The 12,564-nt window shown below is 45.2% G+C and overlaps 1 protein-coding gene across 1 annotated transcript in view; it reads left to right on the top strand.

The window, feature by feature from the left end:
* Nucleotides 1-12,564, top strand: part of pabir2 (PABIR family member 2) — a 148,877-nt gene that overhangs the window by 21,828 nt on the left and 114,485 nt on the right. Inside the window, exon 2 of the mRNA XM_072271101.1 lies at nucleotides 12,158-12,236. Coding sequence (XP_072127202.1) covers nucleotides 12,158-12,236 — 79 coding nt within the window. The remainder of the gene's footprint in view (nucleotides 1-12,157; nucleotides 12,237-12,564) is intronic.

Raw genomic sequence — 12,564 nt, 5'->3', positions numbered from 1 at the left:
GTCGTATCCTCTTGCTCTTCACATACTTGTAGAATGCCTCGGGATTTTCCTTAATTCTGCTCACCAAGGCCTTCTCATGGCCCCTTCTGGCTCTCCTAATTTCATTCTTAAGTTCCTTCCTGCTAGCCTTATAATTTTCTAGATCTCGATCATTACCTAATTTTTTTTAACCTTTCGTAAGCTTTTCTTTTCTTCTTGACTAGGTTTTCAATAACCTTTGTACACCATGGTTCCTGTACCCTACCATCCCTTCCCTGTCTCATTGCAGAACACCACACAAATATCCCCTGAACATTTGCCACATTTCTGCCATACATTTCCCTGAGAACATCTGTTCCCAATTTATGCTTTCAAGTTCCTTCCTGATAGATTCATATTTCCCCTCACTCCAATTAAACGCTTTCCTAACTTGTCTGTTCCTGTCCTTCTCCAATGCAGTGGTAGAGTTGTGATCACTATCTCCAAAATGATCTCCCATTGAGACACCTGACCAGGTTCATTTTCCAATACCAGATCAAGTACAGACCATGGGAAACATCCTTTCCACATCTACTCTGACTAGGCCTTTCAATATTCGAAAAGTTTGACTGAGTTAGCCCCTCATCCTTCTGACTTCCAGTGAGTACAGACCCAGAGCCATCAGACATTCCTTTTATGATGACACTTTCATTTCTGGAATCATCCTTGTGAATCTCTCTAGACCCTCTCCAATGCCAGCACATCTTTACTAAGATGAGGGGCCCAAAACTGTTCACAACACTGAAGGTGAGGCCTCATTAGGGCCTTATAAAGCCTCAGCATCACATCCCTGCTCTTGTGTTCTGGACCTCTTGAAATGAATGCTAACCTTGCATTTGCCTTCCTCACCACCGACTCAACCTGCAAGTTAACCTTTGGTTGTTCTGCACAAGGACTCCCAAGTCCCTTTGCATAGAAACATAGAAAATAGGTGCAGGAGTAGGCCATTAGGCCCTCGAGCCTGCACCACCATTCAGTATGATCATGGCTGATCATCCAACTCAGAACCCTGTACCTGCCTTCTCTCCATACCCCCTGATCCCTTTAGCCACAAGGGCCATATCTAACTCCCTCTTAAATATAGCCAATGAACTGGCCTCAACTGTTTCCTGTGGCAGAGAATTCCACAGATTCACCACTCTCTGTGTGAAGAAGTTTTTCCTCATCTCGGTCCTAAAAGGCTTCCTCTTTATCCTCAAACTGTGACCCCTCGTTCTGGACTTCCCCAAGATCGGGAACAATCTTCCTGCATCTAGCCTGTCCAATCCCTTTAGGATTTTATATGTTTCAATAAGATCCCCCCTCAATCTTCTAAATCCAGAGAGTATAAGCCTAGTCGATCCAGTCTTTCATCATATGAAAGTCCTGCCATCCCAGCAATCAATCTGGTGAACCTTCTTTGTACTCCCTCTATGGCAAGGATGTCTTTCCTCAGATTAGGGGACCAAAACTGCACACAATACTCCAGGTGTGGTCTCACCAAGGCCTTGTACAACTGCAGTAGTACCTCCCTGCTCCTGTACTCAAATCCTCTTGTTATGAATGCCAGCATACCATTCGCCTTTTTCACTGCCTGCTGTACCTGCATGCCCACTTTCAATGACTGGTGTATAATGACACCCAGGTCTCGTTACACCTCCCCTTTTCCTAATCGGCCACCATTCAGATAATAATCTGTTTTCCTGTTTTTGCCACCAAATGGATAACTTCACATTTATCCACATTAAATTGCATCTGCCATGAACTTGCCCACTCACCTAACCTATCCAAGTCACCCTGCATCCTCTTAACATCCTCCTCACAGCTAACACTGCCGCCCAGCTTCGTGTCATCCGCAAACTTGGAGATGCTGCATTTAATTCCCTCATCTAAGTCATTAATATATATTGTAAACAACTGGGGTCCCAGCACTGAGCCTTGCGGTACCCCAATAGTCACTGCCTGCCATTCTGAAAAGGTCCCACTCTTTGCTTCCTGTCTGCCAACCAATTCTCTATCCACATCAATACTTTACCCCCAATACCGTGTGCTTTAAGTTTGCACACTAATCTCCTGTGTGGAACCTTGTCAAAAGCCTTTTGAAAATCCAAATATACCACATCCACTGGTTCTCCCCTATCTACTCTACTAGTTACATCCTCAAAAAATTCTATGAGATTCGTCAGACATGATTTTCCTTTCACAAATCCTTGCTGACTTTGTCCGATGATTTCACCGTTTTCCAAATGTGCTGTTATCACATCTTTGATAACTGACTCCAGCATTTTCCCCACCGCCGATGTTAGGCTAACCGGTCTATAATTCCCTGGTTTCTCTCTCCCTCCTTTTTTAAAAAGTGGGGTTACATTAGCCACCCTCCAATCCTCAGGAACTAGTCCAGAACCTAAAGAGTTTTGAAAAATTATCACTAATGCATCCGCTATTTCTTGGGCTACTTCCTTAAGCACTCTGGGATGCAGACCATCTGGCCCTGGGGATTTATCTGCCTTTAATCCCTTCAATTTACCTAAGACCACTTCCCTACTAACATGTATTTCCCTCAGTTCCTGCATCTCACTGGACCCTCTGTCCGGAAGATTATTTATGTCCTCCTTAGTGAAGACAGAACCAAAGTAGTTATTCAATTGGTCTGCCATGTCCTTGCTCCCCAGAATCAATTCACCTGTTTCTGTCTGTAGGGGACCTACATTTGTCTTAACCAATCTTTTTCTTTTCACATATCTATGAAAGCTTTTACAGTCAGTTTTTATGTTCCCTGCCAGTTTTCGCTCATAATCTTTATTCCCCTTTCTGATTAAGCCCTTTGTCCTCCTCTGCTGGACTCTGAATTTCTCCCAGTCCTCAGGTGAGCCACTTTTTCTGGCTAATTTGTATGCTTCTTCTTTGGAATTGATACTATCCCTAATTTCCCTTGTCAGCCACAGGTGCACTACCTTCCTTGATTTATTCTTTTGCCAAACTGGGATGAACAATTGTTGTAGTTCATCCATGCGATCTTTAAATGCTTGCCATTGCATATCCACCATCAACCCTTTAAGTGTCATTTGCCAGTCTATCTTAGCTAATTCACGTCTTATGCCTTCAAAGTTACCCTTCTTTAAGTTCAGAACCTTTGTTTCTGAATTAACTAAGTCACTCTCCATCTTAATAAAGAATTCCACCATATTATGGTCACTCTCACCCAAGGGGCCTCTCACGACAAGATTGCTAATTAACCCTTCCTCATTGCTCAATACCCAGTCTAGAATAGCCTGCTCTCTAGTTGGTTCCTCGACATGTTGGTTCAAAATACCATCCCGCATACATTCCAAGAAATCCTTTTCCTCAGCACCCTTACCAATTTGGTTCACCCAATCTATATGTAGATTGAAGTCACCCATTATAACTGCTGTTCCTTTATTGCACACATTTCTAATTTCCTGTTTAATACCATCCCCAACCTCACTGCTGTTAGGTGGCCTGTACACAACTCCCACCAGCGTTTTCTGCCCCTTAGTGTTATGCAGCTCTACCCATATCGATTCCACATCCCCCGGCTAATGTCCTCCCTTTCTATTGCGTTAATCTCCTCTCTAACCAGCAAAGCTATCCCACCTCCTTTTCTTTCATGTCTATCTCTCCTGAATATTGAATTTCCCTGAATGTTGAGCTCCCATCCTTGGTCACCCTGGAGCCATGTCGCTGTGATCCCAGCTAATCATAATCATTAATAACAATCTGCACTTTCAATTCATCCACCTTGTTACGAATGCTCCTTACATTGACACACAAAGCCCTCAGGCTTGCTTTTACAACACTCTTAGCCCTTATACAATTATGTTGAAAAGTGGCCCTTTTTGATTTTTGCCCTGGATTTGCCGGCCTGCCACTTTTACTTTTCACCGTACTACTTTTTGCTTCTACCCTCATTTTACACCCCTCTGTCTCTCTGCACTGGTTCCCATCCCCCTGTTGTGAACTAACCTCCTCTCTCCTAGTCTCTTTAATTTGATTCCCACCCCCCAACCATTCTAGTTTAAAGTCACCTCAATGGCCCTTGCAAATCTCCCTGCCAGGATATTGGTCCCCCTAGGATTCAAGTGTTACCCGTCCTTTTTGTACAGGTCACACCTGCGCCAAAAGAGGTCCCAATGATCCAAAAACTCGAATCCCTGCCCCCTGCTCCAATCCCTCAGCCACGCATTTATCCTCCACCTCATTGCATTCCTGCTGTCACTGTCGCGTGGCACAGGCAGTAATCCCGAGATTACTACTTTTGCGGTCCTTTTTCTCAACTCCCTTCCTAACTCCCTATATTCTCCTTTCAGGACCTCTTCCCTTTTCCTACCTATGTCGTTGGTACCTATGTGTACCATGACCTCTGGCTCCTCACTCTCCCACTTCATGATATCTTGGACGGGATCAGAAATATCCCAGACCCTGGCACCAGGGAGGCAAACTACCTTCCGGGTCTCTGGACTGCGTCCACAGAATCGCCTCTCTGACCCCCATACTATCGAGTCCCGTATTACAACTGCCCTCCTCTTCCTTTCCCTACCCTTCTGAGCTACAGGGCCAGACTCTGTGCTGGACGCACGGCCACTGTCGCTTCCCCCAGGTAAGCTGTCCCCCCCAACAGTACTCAAACAGGAGTACCTATTGTCAAGGGGCACAGCCACCGGGGTACTCTCTATTACCTGACTCTTACCCTTCCCCCTCCTAACCGTGACCCACTTGTCTGCCTCCCGTGGCTCCGGTGTGACCACCTGCCTGTAACTCCTCTCTATCAACTCCTCACTCTTCCTGACCAGACGAAGGTCATCGAGCTGCAGCTCCAGTTCCCTAACGCGGTCCCTTAGGAGCTGCATCTCGCCGCACCTGGCGCAGATGTGGACGTCCGGGAGGCTGGGAGACTCCAGGACCTCTCACATCCGGCACTGAGAACAACAAACTGCCCTCACACTCATACTGCCCCCCTCCTCAAATAACAACAAAAAATGAATACCAAACCTTCCTTGCCCATCCGTTTCCGCCTAAGCCCGTTGAGCTGAAGCCCTTAAGCCTTCACTCTGCTCTCGGCTCACTCTGCCACCCGCAAACTACACTGCCCGCTGTATGAGGCTCTGTTCCTTTTAAATCTTCTGTGCTTCGCTGCCTGAGGTCACATGCCTGCGCAGCCCCGCCTCTCTGCCGATAGAAAAAAAACGAAAAAGTCAAAAATGGCTTCCTCCGCACTCCCGCTCCCATTCTCAGACTTTCTTCTTCGAATTAAATCCGAAGCAGGATTTCTGTCCTTTTAAATCTTCTGCGCTTCACTGCCCGACGTCACGTCTGCGCAGTCCCGCCTCTCTGAACGCCGATGGAAGAAAAACCCGAAAAATTCAAAAATGGCTTCCTCCGCACTCCCACTCCGATTCTCAGACTTCCTTCTTCGATCTGAGATATTTGGATTTTCTCTCTGTTTGGAAAATAGTCCACACATCTATTTCTACTACCAAAGTGCATGACCATGCATTTTCCAATATTGTATTTCATTTGTCACTTTCTTGCCCATTCTCCTAATCTGTCTCGGTCCTCCTTCATCCTCCCTGTTTCCTCAACACTACCTGCCCCTCCACCAATCTTCGTATCATCTGCAAACTTGGCAACAAAGCCATCTATTCCATCATCTAAATCATTTATATGCAACATAAAAAGAAGTGGTCCCAATACCGACGCCTGTGGAAAACCACTAATCCACTGGCAACCAACCAGAAAAGCATCCTTTTATTCCCACTCACTGCCTTATTCCAATCAGCCAATGCTCTCACCATTTTAGTAACTTTCCTGTAATCCTACGGGCTCTTAACTTGGTAAGCAACCTCATGTGGGGATAAGTCACCTGGACCAGATGAACTAGATCTCAGAGTTCTGAAAGATACTGCTGAAGGGATAATAGATGCATTGGTCATGATCTTTCAAGAATCACTTCATTCTGGCATGGTCCCGGAGGACTGGGAGTTTGCAACTATCACTCTACTCTTTAAGAAGGGAGGAAGCAAAAGAATGGAAATTATAGGCCAGTTAGCCTAACCTCAGTGGTCGGGAGAGTGTTGGTTTATTATTAAGGATGAGGTTTCAGGGTACTTGGGAGACTAATGATTTAAAAAAAAGTCATCCTGGTTTCTGTAAGGGGAAATCTTGCCTAACAAAATCTGTTTGTGTTCTTTGAGGAAGTAATGAGCATGGTAGATGAAGGAGTGGCAATGGAGGTCACTTACTTGGATTTTCAGAAGGCATTTGATAAGATACAACACATGAGGCTACTTAACAAGATAAGACCCTATGGCATTACAGAAAAGATAATGGCATGGATAGAGGAATACCTGACAGGAGACAGTGAGTGAAAATAAAGAGAGTGAAAATAAAGGGTTGGCTGCCAGTGACTAGAGGTGTTCCTCAGGATTCAGTATTGTTTTTCATTGTTTGTCAGTGATTTAGATAGTGGAATTGATAGCTTTAAGGCAAAGTCTTAACCAAAGTTGCAGTCTACAGGGCCTGCATCCTCAGCAAACTGCTTTACGGCAGCGAGACCTGGAACCTGTACTACAGACAAGAGCTGTGTCTCAACGCCTTCCACCTTCGCAGCCTGAGACGTATCCTGGACATCACGTGGACTGACCGAGTCACCAACAATGAGGTCCTGGCCCGCAGCCAGATACCCAGCCTCTTCACCCTGCTCCAACAATGCCGTCTCTGCTGGCTGGGCCACGTACACCGCATGTCAGACAGGAGGATCCCGAAAGACCTGCTGTACGGGGAACTGGCCTCCGGCAAGAGAGCACAAGGGCGGCCCCATCTTCGTTTCAAAGACGTTTGCAAGAGAGACATGAAAATGAATGTCAAGAGGTGGGAGGACATCGCAAGTGATTGCTCTCACTGGAGGCTGGAACTACGCAGAGGTCTAAAAAGAGGAGCAGAGAAGCTGAGGCTTGCTGCTGAAGAAAAGCGCACTCGTCGGAAAAACAGCACCAAGACAACACTGGAGGACAGCGGCCTCCAAGTGCAGTCGCTGCAGCCAAGACTGTCACTCCCGCGTGGGACTCTACAGCCACAACAGACGCTGCTCTAACACAGATTGAAGCAAGACTTTCCAGGCGCAGATCCACGGTCTCGCGAGACTAACGGATGCCACCATTGTGGATGATATAAAGATAAGTGGAGATGTTGGTCATACTGAGGAAACAATGTGTTTTCAGCAGGACTTAACCAAATTGGAAGAATGGGCAAAAAATGGCAAATGGAATGCAGTTTTGGGAAATGTATGATAATATATTTTGGGAAAAGGAACAAAAGTGCAGACTATTATGTAAATGGGGAGAAAATTCAAACATCAGAGGTGCAAAGGGATTTGGGAGTCCTCGTGCAAGAGTCCTAGAAGGTTGATTTGCAGTTTGAGTGTGGTAAAGAAGGCAAGTACAGTGTTGACATTCATTTCAAGAGCAATAGACTATGAAAACAAGGAGATAATACTGAGCCTTTATAAGACACTAGTCATGCCGCACCTAGATTAGATTACATTATGAGGACACTCAGTCCTCGTTTATTGTCATTTAGAAATGCATGCATTAAAAAATGATACAATGTTCCTCCAGAAAGATATCACAGAAACACAGGACAAACCAAGACTAAAACCAACAAAACCACATAATTATAACATATAGTTACAACAATGCAAAGCAATACCGTAATTTGATAAAGAGCAGATCATGGGCACGGTAAAAAAAAAGTCTCAAGGCCCGACAGCCCCATCATCTCACGCAGACAGAAGAAGGGAGAAACTCTCCCTGCCACGAACCTTCAAAGCGCTGCAAACTTGCCGATGCATTGGAAGCACCCGACCGCAGCCAATTCTGAGTCCATCTGAAAACTTCAAGCCTCCGACCAGCCCTCTGACACCGAGCACCATCTCTGCCGAGCGCTTCAACCCTGCCCCGGCTGCCGAGCAAAAAACAAAGCCAAGGACTTGGGGCCTTCCCCTCTAGAGATTCTGGATCACACAGTAGCAGCGGCAGCGAAGCAGGCATTTCAGAAGTTTCACTAGATGTACCTCCATGCTCTCATGTCTGTCTCCATCAAATCAGGATTGTGCACGGCACCCTACTTGACAGATAACAGATATCATTTACCGGAGTGGCTGCTGCGAGCTGCGTTGTGCCGCTATCTTCTCCTCCCAACTTCTTGGAGTATTATCAACAGTTTTGGGCCCCATATCTCAGAAAGAATGTGTTGTCGTTGGAGAAAGTCCAGAGGAGGTTCACGAGGATGATTCCAGGAATGAAGGGGTTAACCTCTGAGGAGTGTTTGACAGCTTTGGGCCTGTCCTCACTGGACTAGTAGAAGAATTCAGAAGAATGGTGGGGAGGGGTGGTGGTGGTGGTGGGATCTCACTGAAAGCTACCGAATGTGGAGAGGATGTTTCCTTTGTTGGGGGGTATCCAGAACAAGAGGGCACAGCCTCGAATTTGAAGGGTGACCTCCAGGACAGAGGTAAGGAAGAATTTTATTAGCCAGGGAGTAGTGAATCTGTGGAATGCTCTGCCACAGACAGCTGTCAAGGCCAAGACCGTGGCTATATTTAAAGTGAAAATTGATAGTTTCCTGTTTGGTCAGGGCATCAGAGGTTATGGTGGGAAGGCATGTGTATGGGGTTGAGTGGGATCCAGGATCAGCCAGACACGACGAGCTGAATGGCCAAATTCTGTTCCTCTCTCTTATGGTCTACTTCTTTGTATCAATGAGGCAGAACTCCGTATGCAAACTGCATTTTGTTTTAAGAGGTGATGACCTTCAGGACTGGGATGGAGTGGGTAACCACCAGGTAGAACTGATTGAATCTCTAGAGAGTACATCTAGAACCGAGATCTCGGCACTCCAGGTGGGTGCTTCAACTGGACAATGGGGGAAGTGAGAGAGTCTATGACCATAGTGGTGGGGACTTGGAGAAGGAAGTTGGAAGAGATATGTGAATCCAGGCTGGCTGTCTTCTCCCTGGTGCCTGTGTCAAGGAAAGTAATGGTGATTGACAGGGTATTCTAAAGAGAGACAGTGAAGTTCCATAGCTGGAAATTGGTCCACATTGGTTTTAACTTCAGTGAGGAGCAGGGGAGGAGGTGGTGGTGATCCTTGTTGGTCTTGTCCTCTGTGAGGAGCAGGAAGAGGTCATGGTTTTAACTTTGGTAAGGAACAGGAGGAGGTTGTAGTCTACGATGGTTTGAACCTCGCTGATGTCAGAGGGTGGTGAAAGTGTGTAATGAGCTGCCAGTGGAAGTGGTGGATGTAGGTTTCATTTCAACAATTAAGAAAGGTTGAAAGAATGTTGGTAGAGAGGACATACTGGAGTGAGATTTGCCAACGAGTGGAGTGGTGCTGCAACAACAACCTGGCACTCAATGTCAGTAAGACGAAAGAGCTAATTGTGGACTTCCGGAAGGGTAAAATGAAGGAACACATACCAGTCCTCATAGAGGGATCAGAAGTGGAGAGAGTGAGCAGTTTCAAGTTCCTGGGTGTCAAGATCTCTGAGGATCTAACCTGGTCCCAACATATCGATGTAGGTATAAAGAAGACAAGACAGTGGCTATATGTTATTCGGAGTTTGAAGAGATTTGGCATGTCAACAAATACACTCAAAAACTTCTATAGATGTACCGTGGAGAGCATTCTGACAGGTTGCATCACTGTCTGGTATGGGGGAGGGGGCTACTGCACAGGACCGAAAGAAACTGCAGAGGGTTGTAAATCTAGTCAGCTCCATCTTGGGTACTAGCCTACAATGTGCCCAGGACATCTTCAAGGAGCGGTGACTCAGAAAGGCAGCGTCCATTATTAATGACCTCCAGCACCCAGGGCATGTCCTTTTCTCACTGTTACCATCAGGTAGGTGATACAGAAACCTGAAGGCACACACTCAGCGATTCAGGAACAGCTTCTTCCCCTCTGCCATCCGATTCCTACGTGGACATTGAACCCGTGAACACTACCTCACTTTTTTAATATACAGTATTTCTTCTTTTGCATGTTTTTAAAATCTATTCAATTTATGTATACTGTAATTTATTATTTTTATCACATTTTTTTTTCTATATTATGTATTGCATTGAACTGCTGCTGCTAAGTTTATTATATCAGATAATAAACCTGATTCTGAGGCTCAGAAGGGAGGAAAATAGAGAGCTATGTTTAGGTCTGGGTCTGTGGCACCAGGCAGATTGATGGTTTGGCATGGGCTAGATGGTCCAGTGGGCCTGTTTCTGTGCTGTAATGATTTATGATTCTATGTTCTTGGACATCAGTGATCTGCCACTGCATGACAACAATATTTCCAAACATCTCTGCTTTTGACATTTATTTGACTTCACAGTGGTTTACGTTTGTTAGGTGAATCTGGAAACACAGGACACAATAAGACCATAAGACTTCGGAGCAGAATTGGGCCAAAAGGCCGATGGAGTCTGATTTGCTATTCCATCATCGCTGATCCTGGATCCCACTCAGTTCCGTACAGCTGTCTGCTTGTATCATTTGATGCCCTAACTAATCAGGAAACGATCAACTTCTGCCTTAAATATGTGTGTGGACTTGGCCTCCACTACTGTCTGTGGCAGAACATTCCACAGATTTACTTCAGTCTGGCTAACAAAATTCCTCCATACCTCTGTCCTAAAGGGTTGCCCCTCAATTTTGCGTCTGTGCCCTCTAGTTCTGTGCCCCCACTATAGGAAACAGCCTCTCCGCATCCCACCCTATCTAGTCCTTTCAACATTCGGTAGGTTTTTATGAGATCCACCCCCTGCATTCTTCTGAATTCCAGTGAGTACAGGCCCAAAGCTGCCAAACACTCCTCATATGTTAACCCCTTCATTCTTGGAATCATCCTTGTAAACCTCCTCTGGACTCTCTCCAATGACAACACGTCCTTTCTGAGATATGGTGCCCAAAACAGTTGACAATACTCCAAGTGCGGCCTGACAAGTGTCTTATAAAGGCTCAGCATTATCTCCTTGCTTTTATATTCTATTCCTCTTGAAATAAATGCCTTCTTTAGCACAGGCTCAACCTGTAAATTAACCTTGGGAGTCTTGCATAGAAGTCCCTCCACACCTCTGATGTTTGAACCTTCTCCCCATTTAGATAATAGTCTGCACTATTATTCCTTATACCAAAATAAGTTATCATACATTTCCCAACACTGTTTTCTATCTGCCACTTTTTAGCCCATTCTTCCAATTTGTCTAAGTCCTTCCGCAATCACATTGTTTCCTCAGCACCACCTACCCCTCCACCTATCTTTGTACCGTCCACAAACTTTGCCACAAAGCCTTCAATTACATTATCTAAATCATTGACAAACAATGTGAAAGGTACTAGTCCAAATACTGACCGCTGAGGAATACCACTAGTCACTGGCAGCCAAACTGGAAAGGCCCCTTTTATTTCCACTCGCTGCCTCCTGCTTGTCAGCCGTTCCTCTATCCATGCCAGTATCTTTCCTGTAACGCCATAGGATTTCATCTTGTTAAGCAGCTCATGTGTGGCACCTCATCAATTGCCTTCTGAAAAGCCAAGTAAATGAAATCCACTGCCTCTCCTTTATGCACCCTGCTTGTTACTTCCTTGAAGAACACTGGATTTCCTTCTAGAGAAACCATGCTGACTTAGACTTATTTTATCATTAGTCTCTAAGTAACCCAAAATCTCATCCTTATTAATAGACTCCAACACTTTCCCAACCACTGAGGTTAGGCTAACTGGAACTGGCCTATAATTTTCTTTCTTTTGCCTTCTTCCCTTCATCAAGAGTGGAGTGACATTTGCAATTTTCCAGTCTTCTGGGACCATGCCAGAATCAAGTGATTCTTGAAAGCTCATGACCAATGCATCCATTATCTCTTTCGCAACCTTTTTCAGGACTCTGGGATGTAGTCCATCTGGCCCAGGTGACTCATCGACCTTAAGACCTTTCAGTTTGCCTGGCACTTTTTCCTTTGTGACATTCACTCCTGCTCCCTGTCACTCACAATGCCTTTTTTTTGAGGATTAGTCACCCATTACCTAAATTTGAGCTTTTCATAGGTTTGGTGACACATGAATCTGATATTTGGTTGTTTTCTTTCTTTAGTGACAACTGTCAGGTTTTTCAGCCAGATGTTGTGCGTAACCGGAGGAACAGCACCACAGTGATGAACAGACATAGTCAGGTAAAAGCATCAAGAAGGCACTTTGTTCTCTGCCTGATACATACTTTTACTTCATGTGTGTTAATTCAAAAAGTTTGGAACTTAACTGATGTTTTAAAAAAAAACATGCTCTCAAGTGATTCCAATCAGTATTGCAAAAAAACTTGCTTGATTTAATTGATGTAGGAACCTGAAAAGACCCTTCAGTCCTTATGCCTGGCTTAACATTCGGTGTGATCATGGTTCATACTGTTACCTCATCAGTGACTTGCGTACAAGCCTTAGCTCCTTCTCAAATATATTTGATCATCAGATCCTTATGTGTCAGATTTAAACTTGGCCCAATGAC

Source organism: Mobula birostris, chromosome 10 (assembly GCF_030028105.1).
Source record: "Mobula birostris isolate sMobBir1 chromosome 10, sMobBir1.hap1, whole genome shotgun sequence".
Taxonomy (NCBI): Eukaryota; Metazoa; Chordata; class Chondrichthyes; order Myliobatiformes; family Myliobatidae; genus Mobula; species Mobula birostris.
This window is presented reverse-complemented; position numbering and strand designations above follow the sequence as displayed.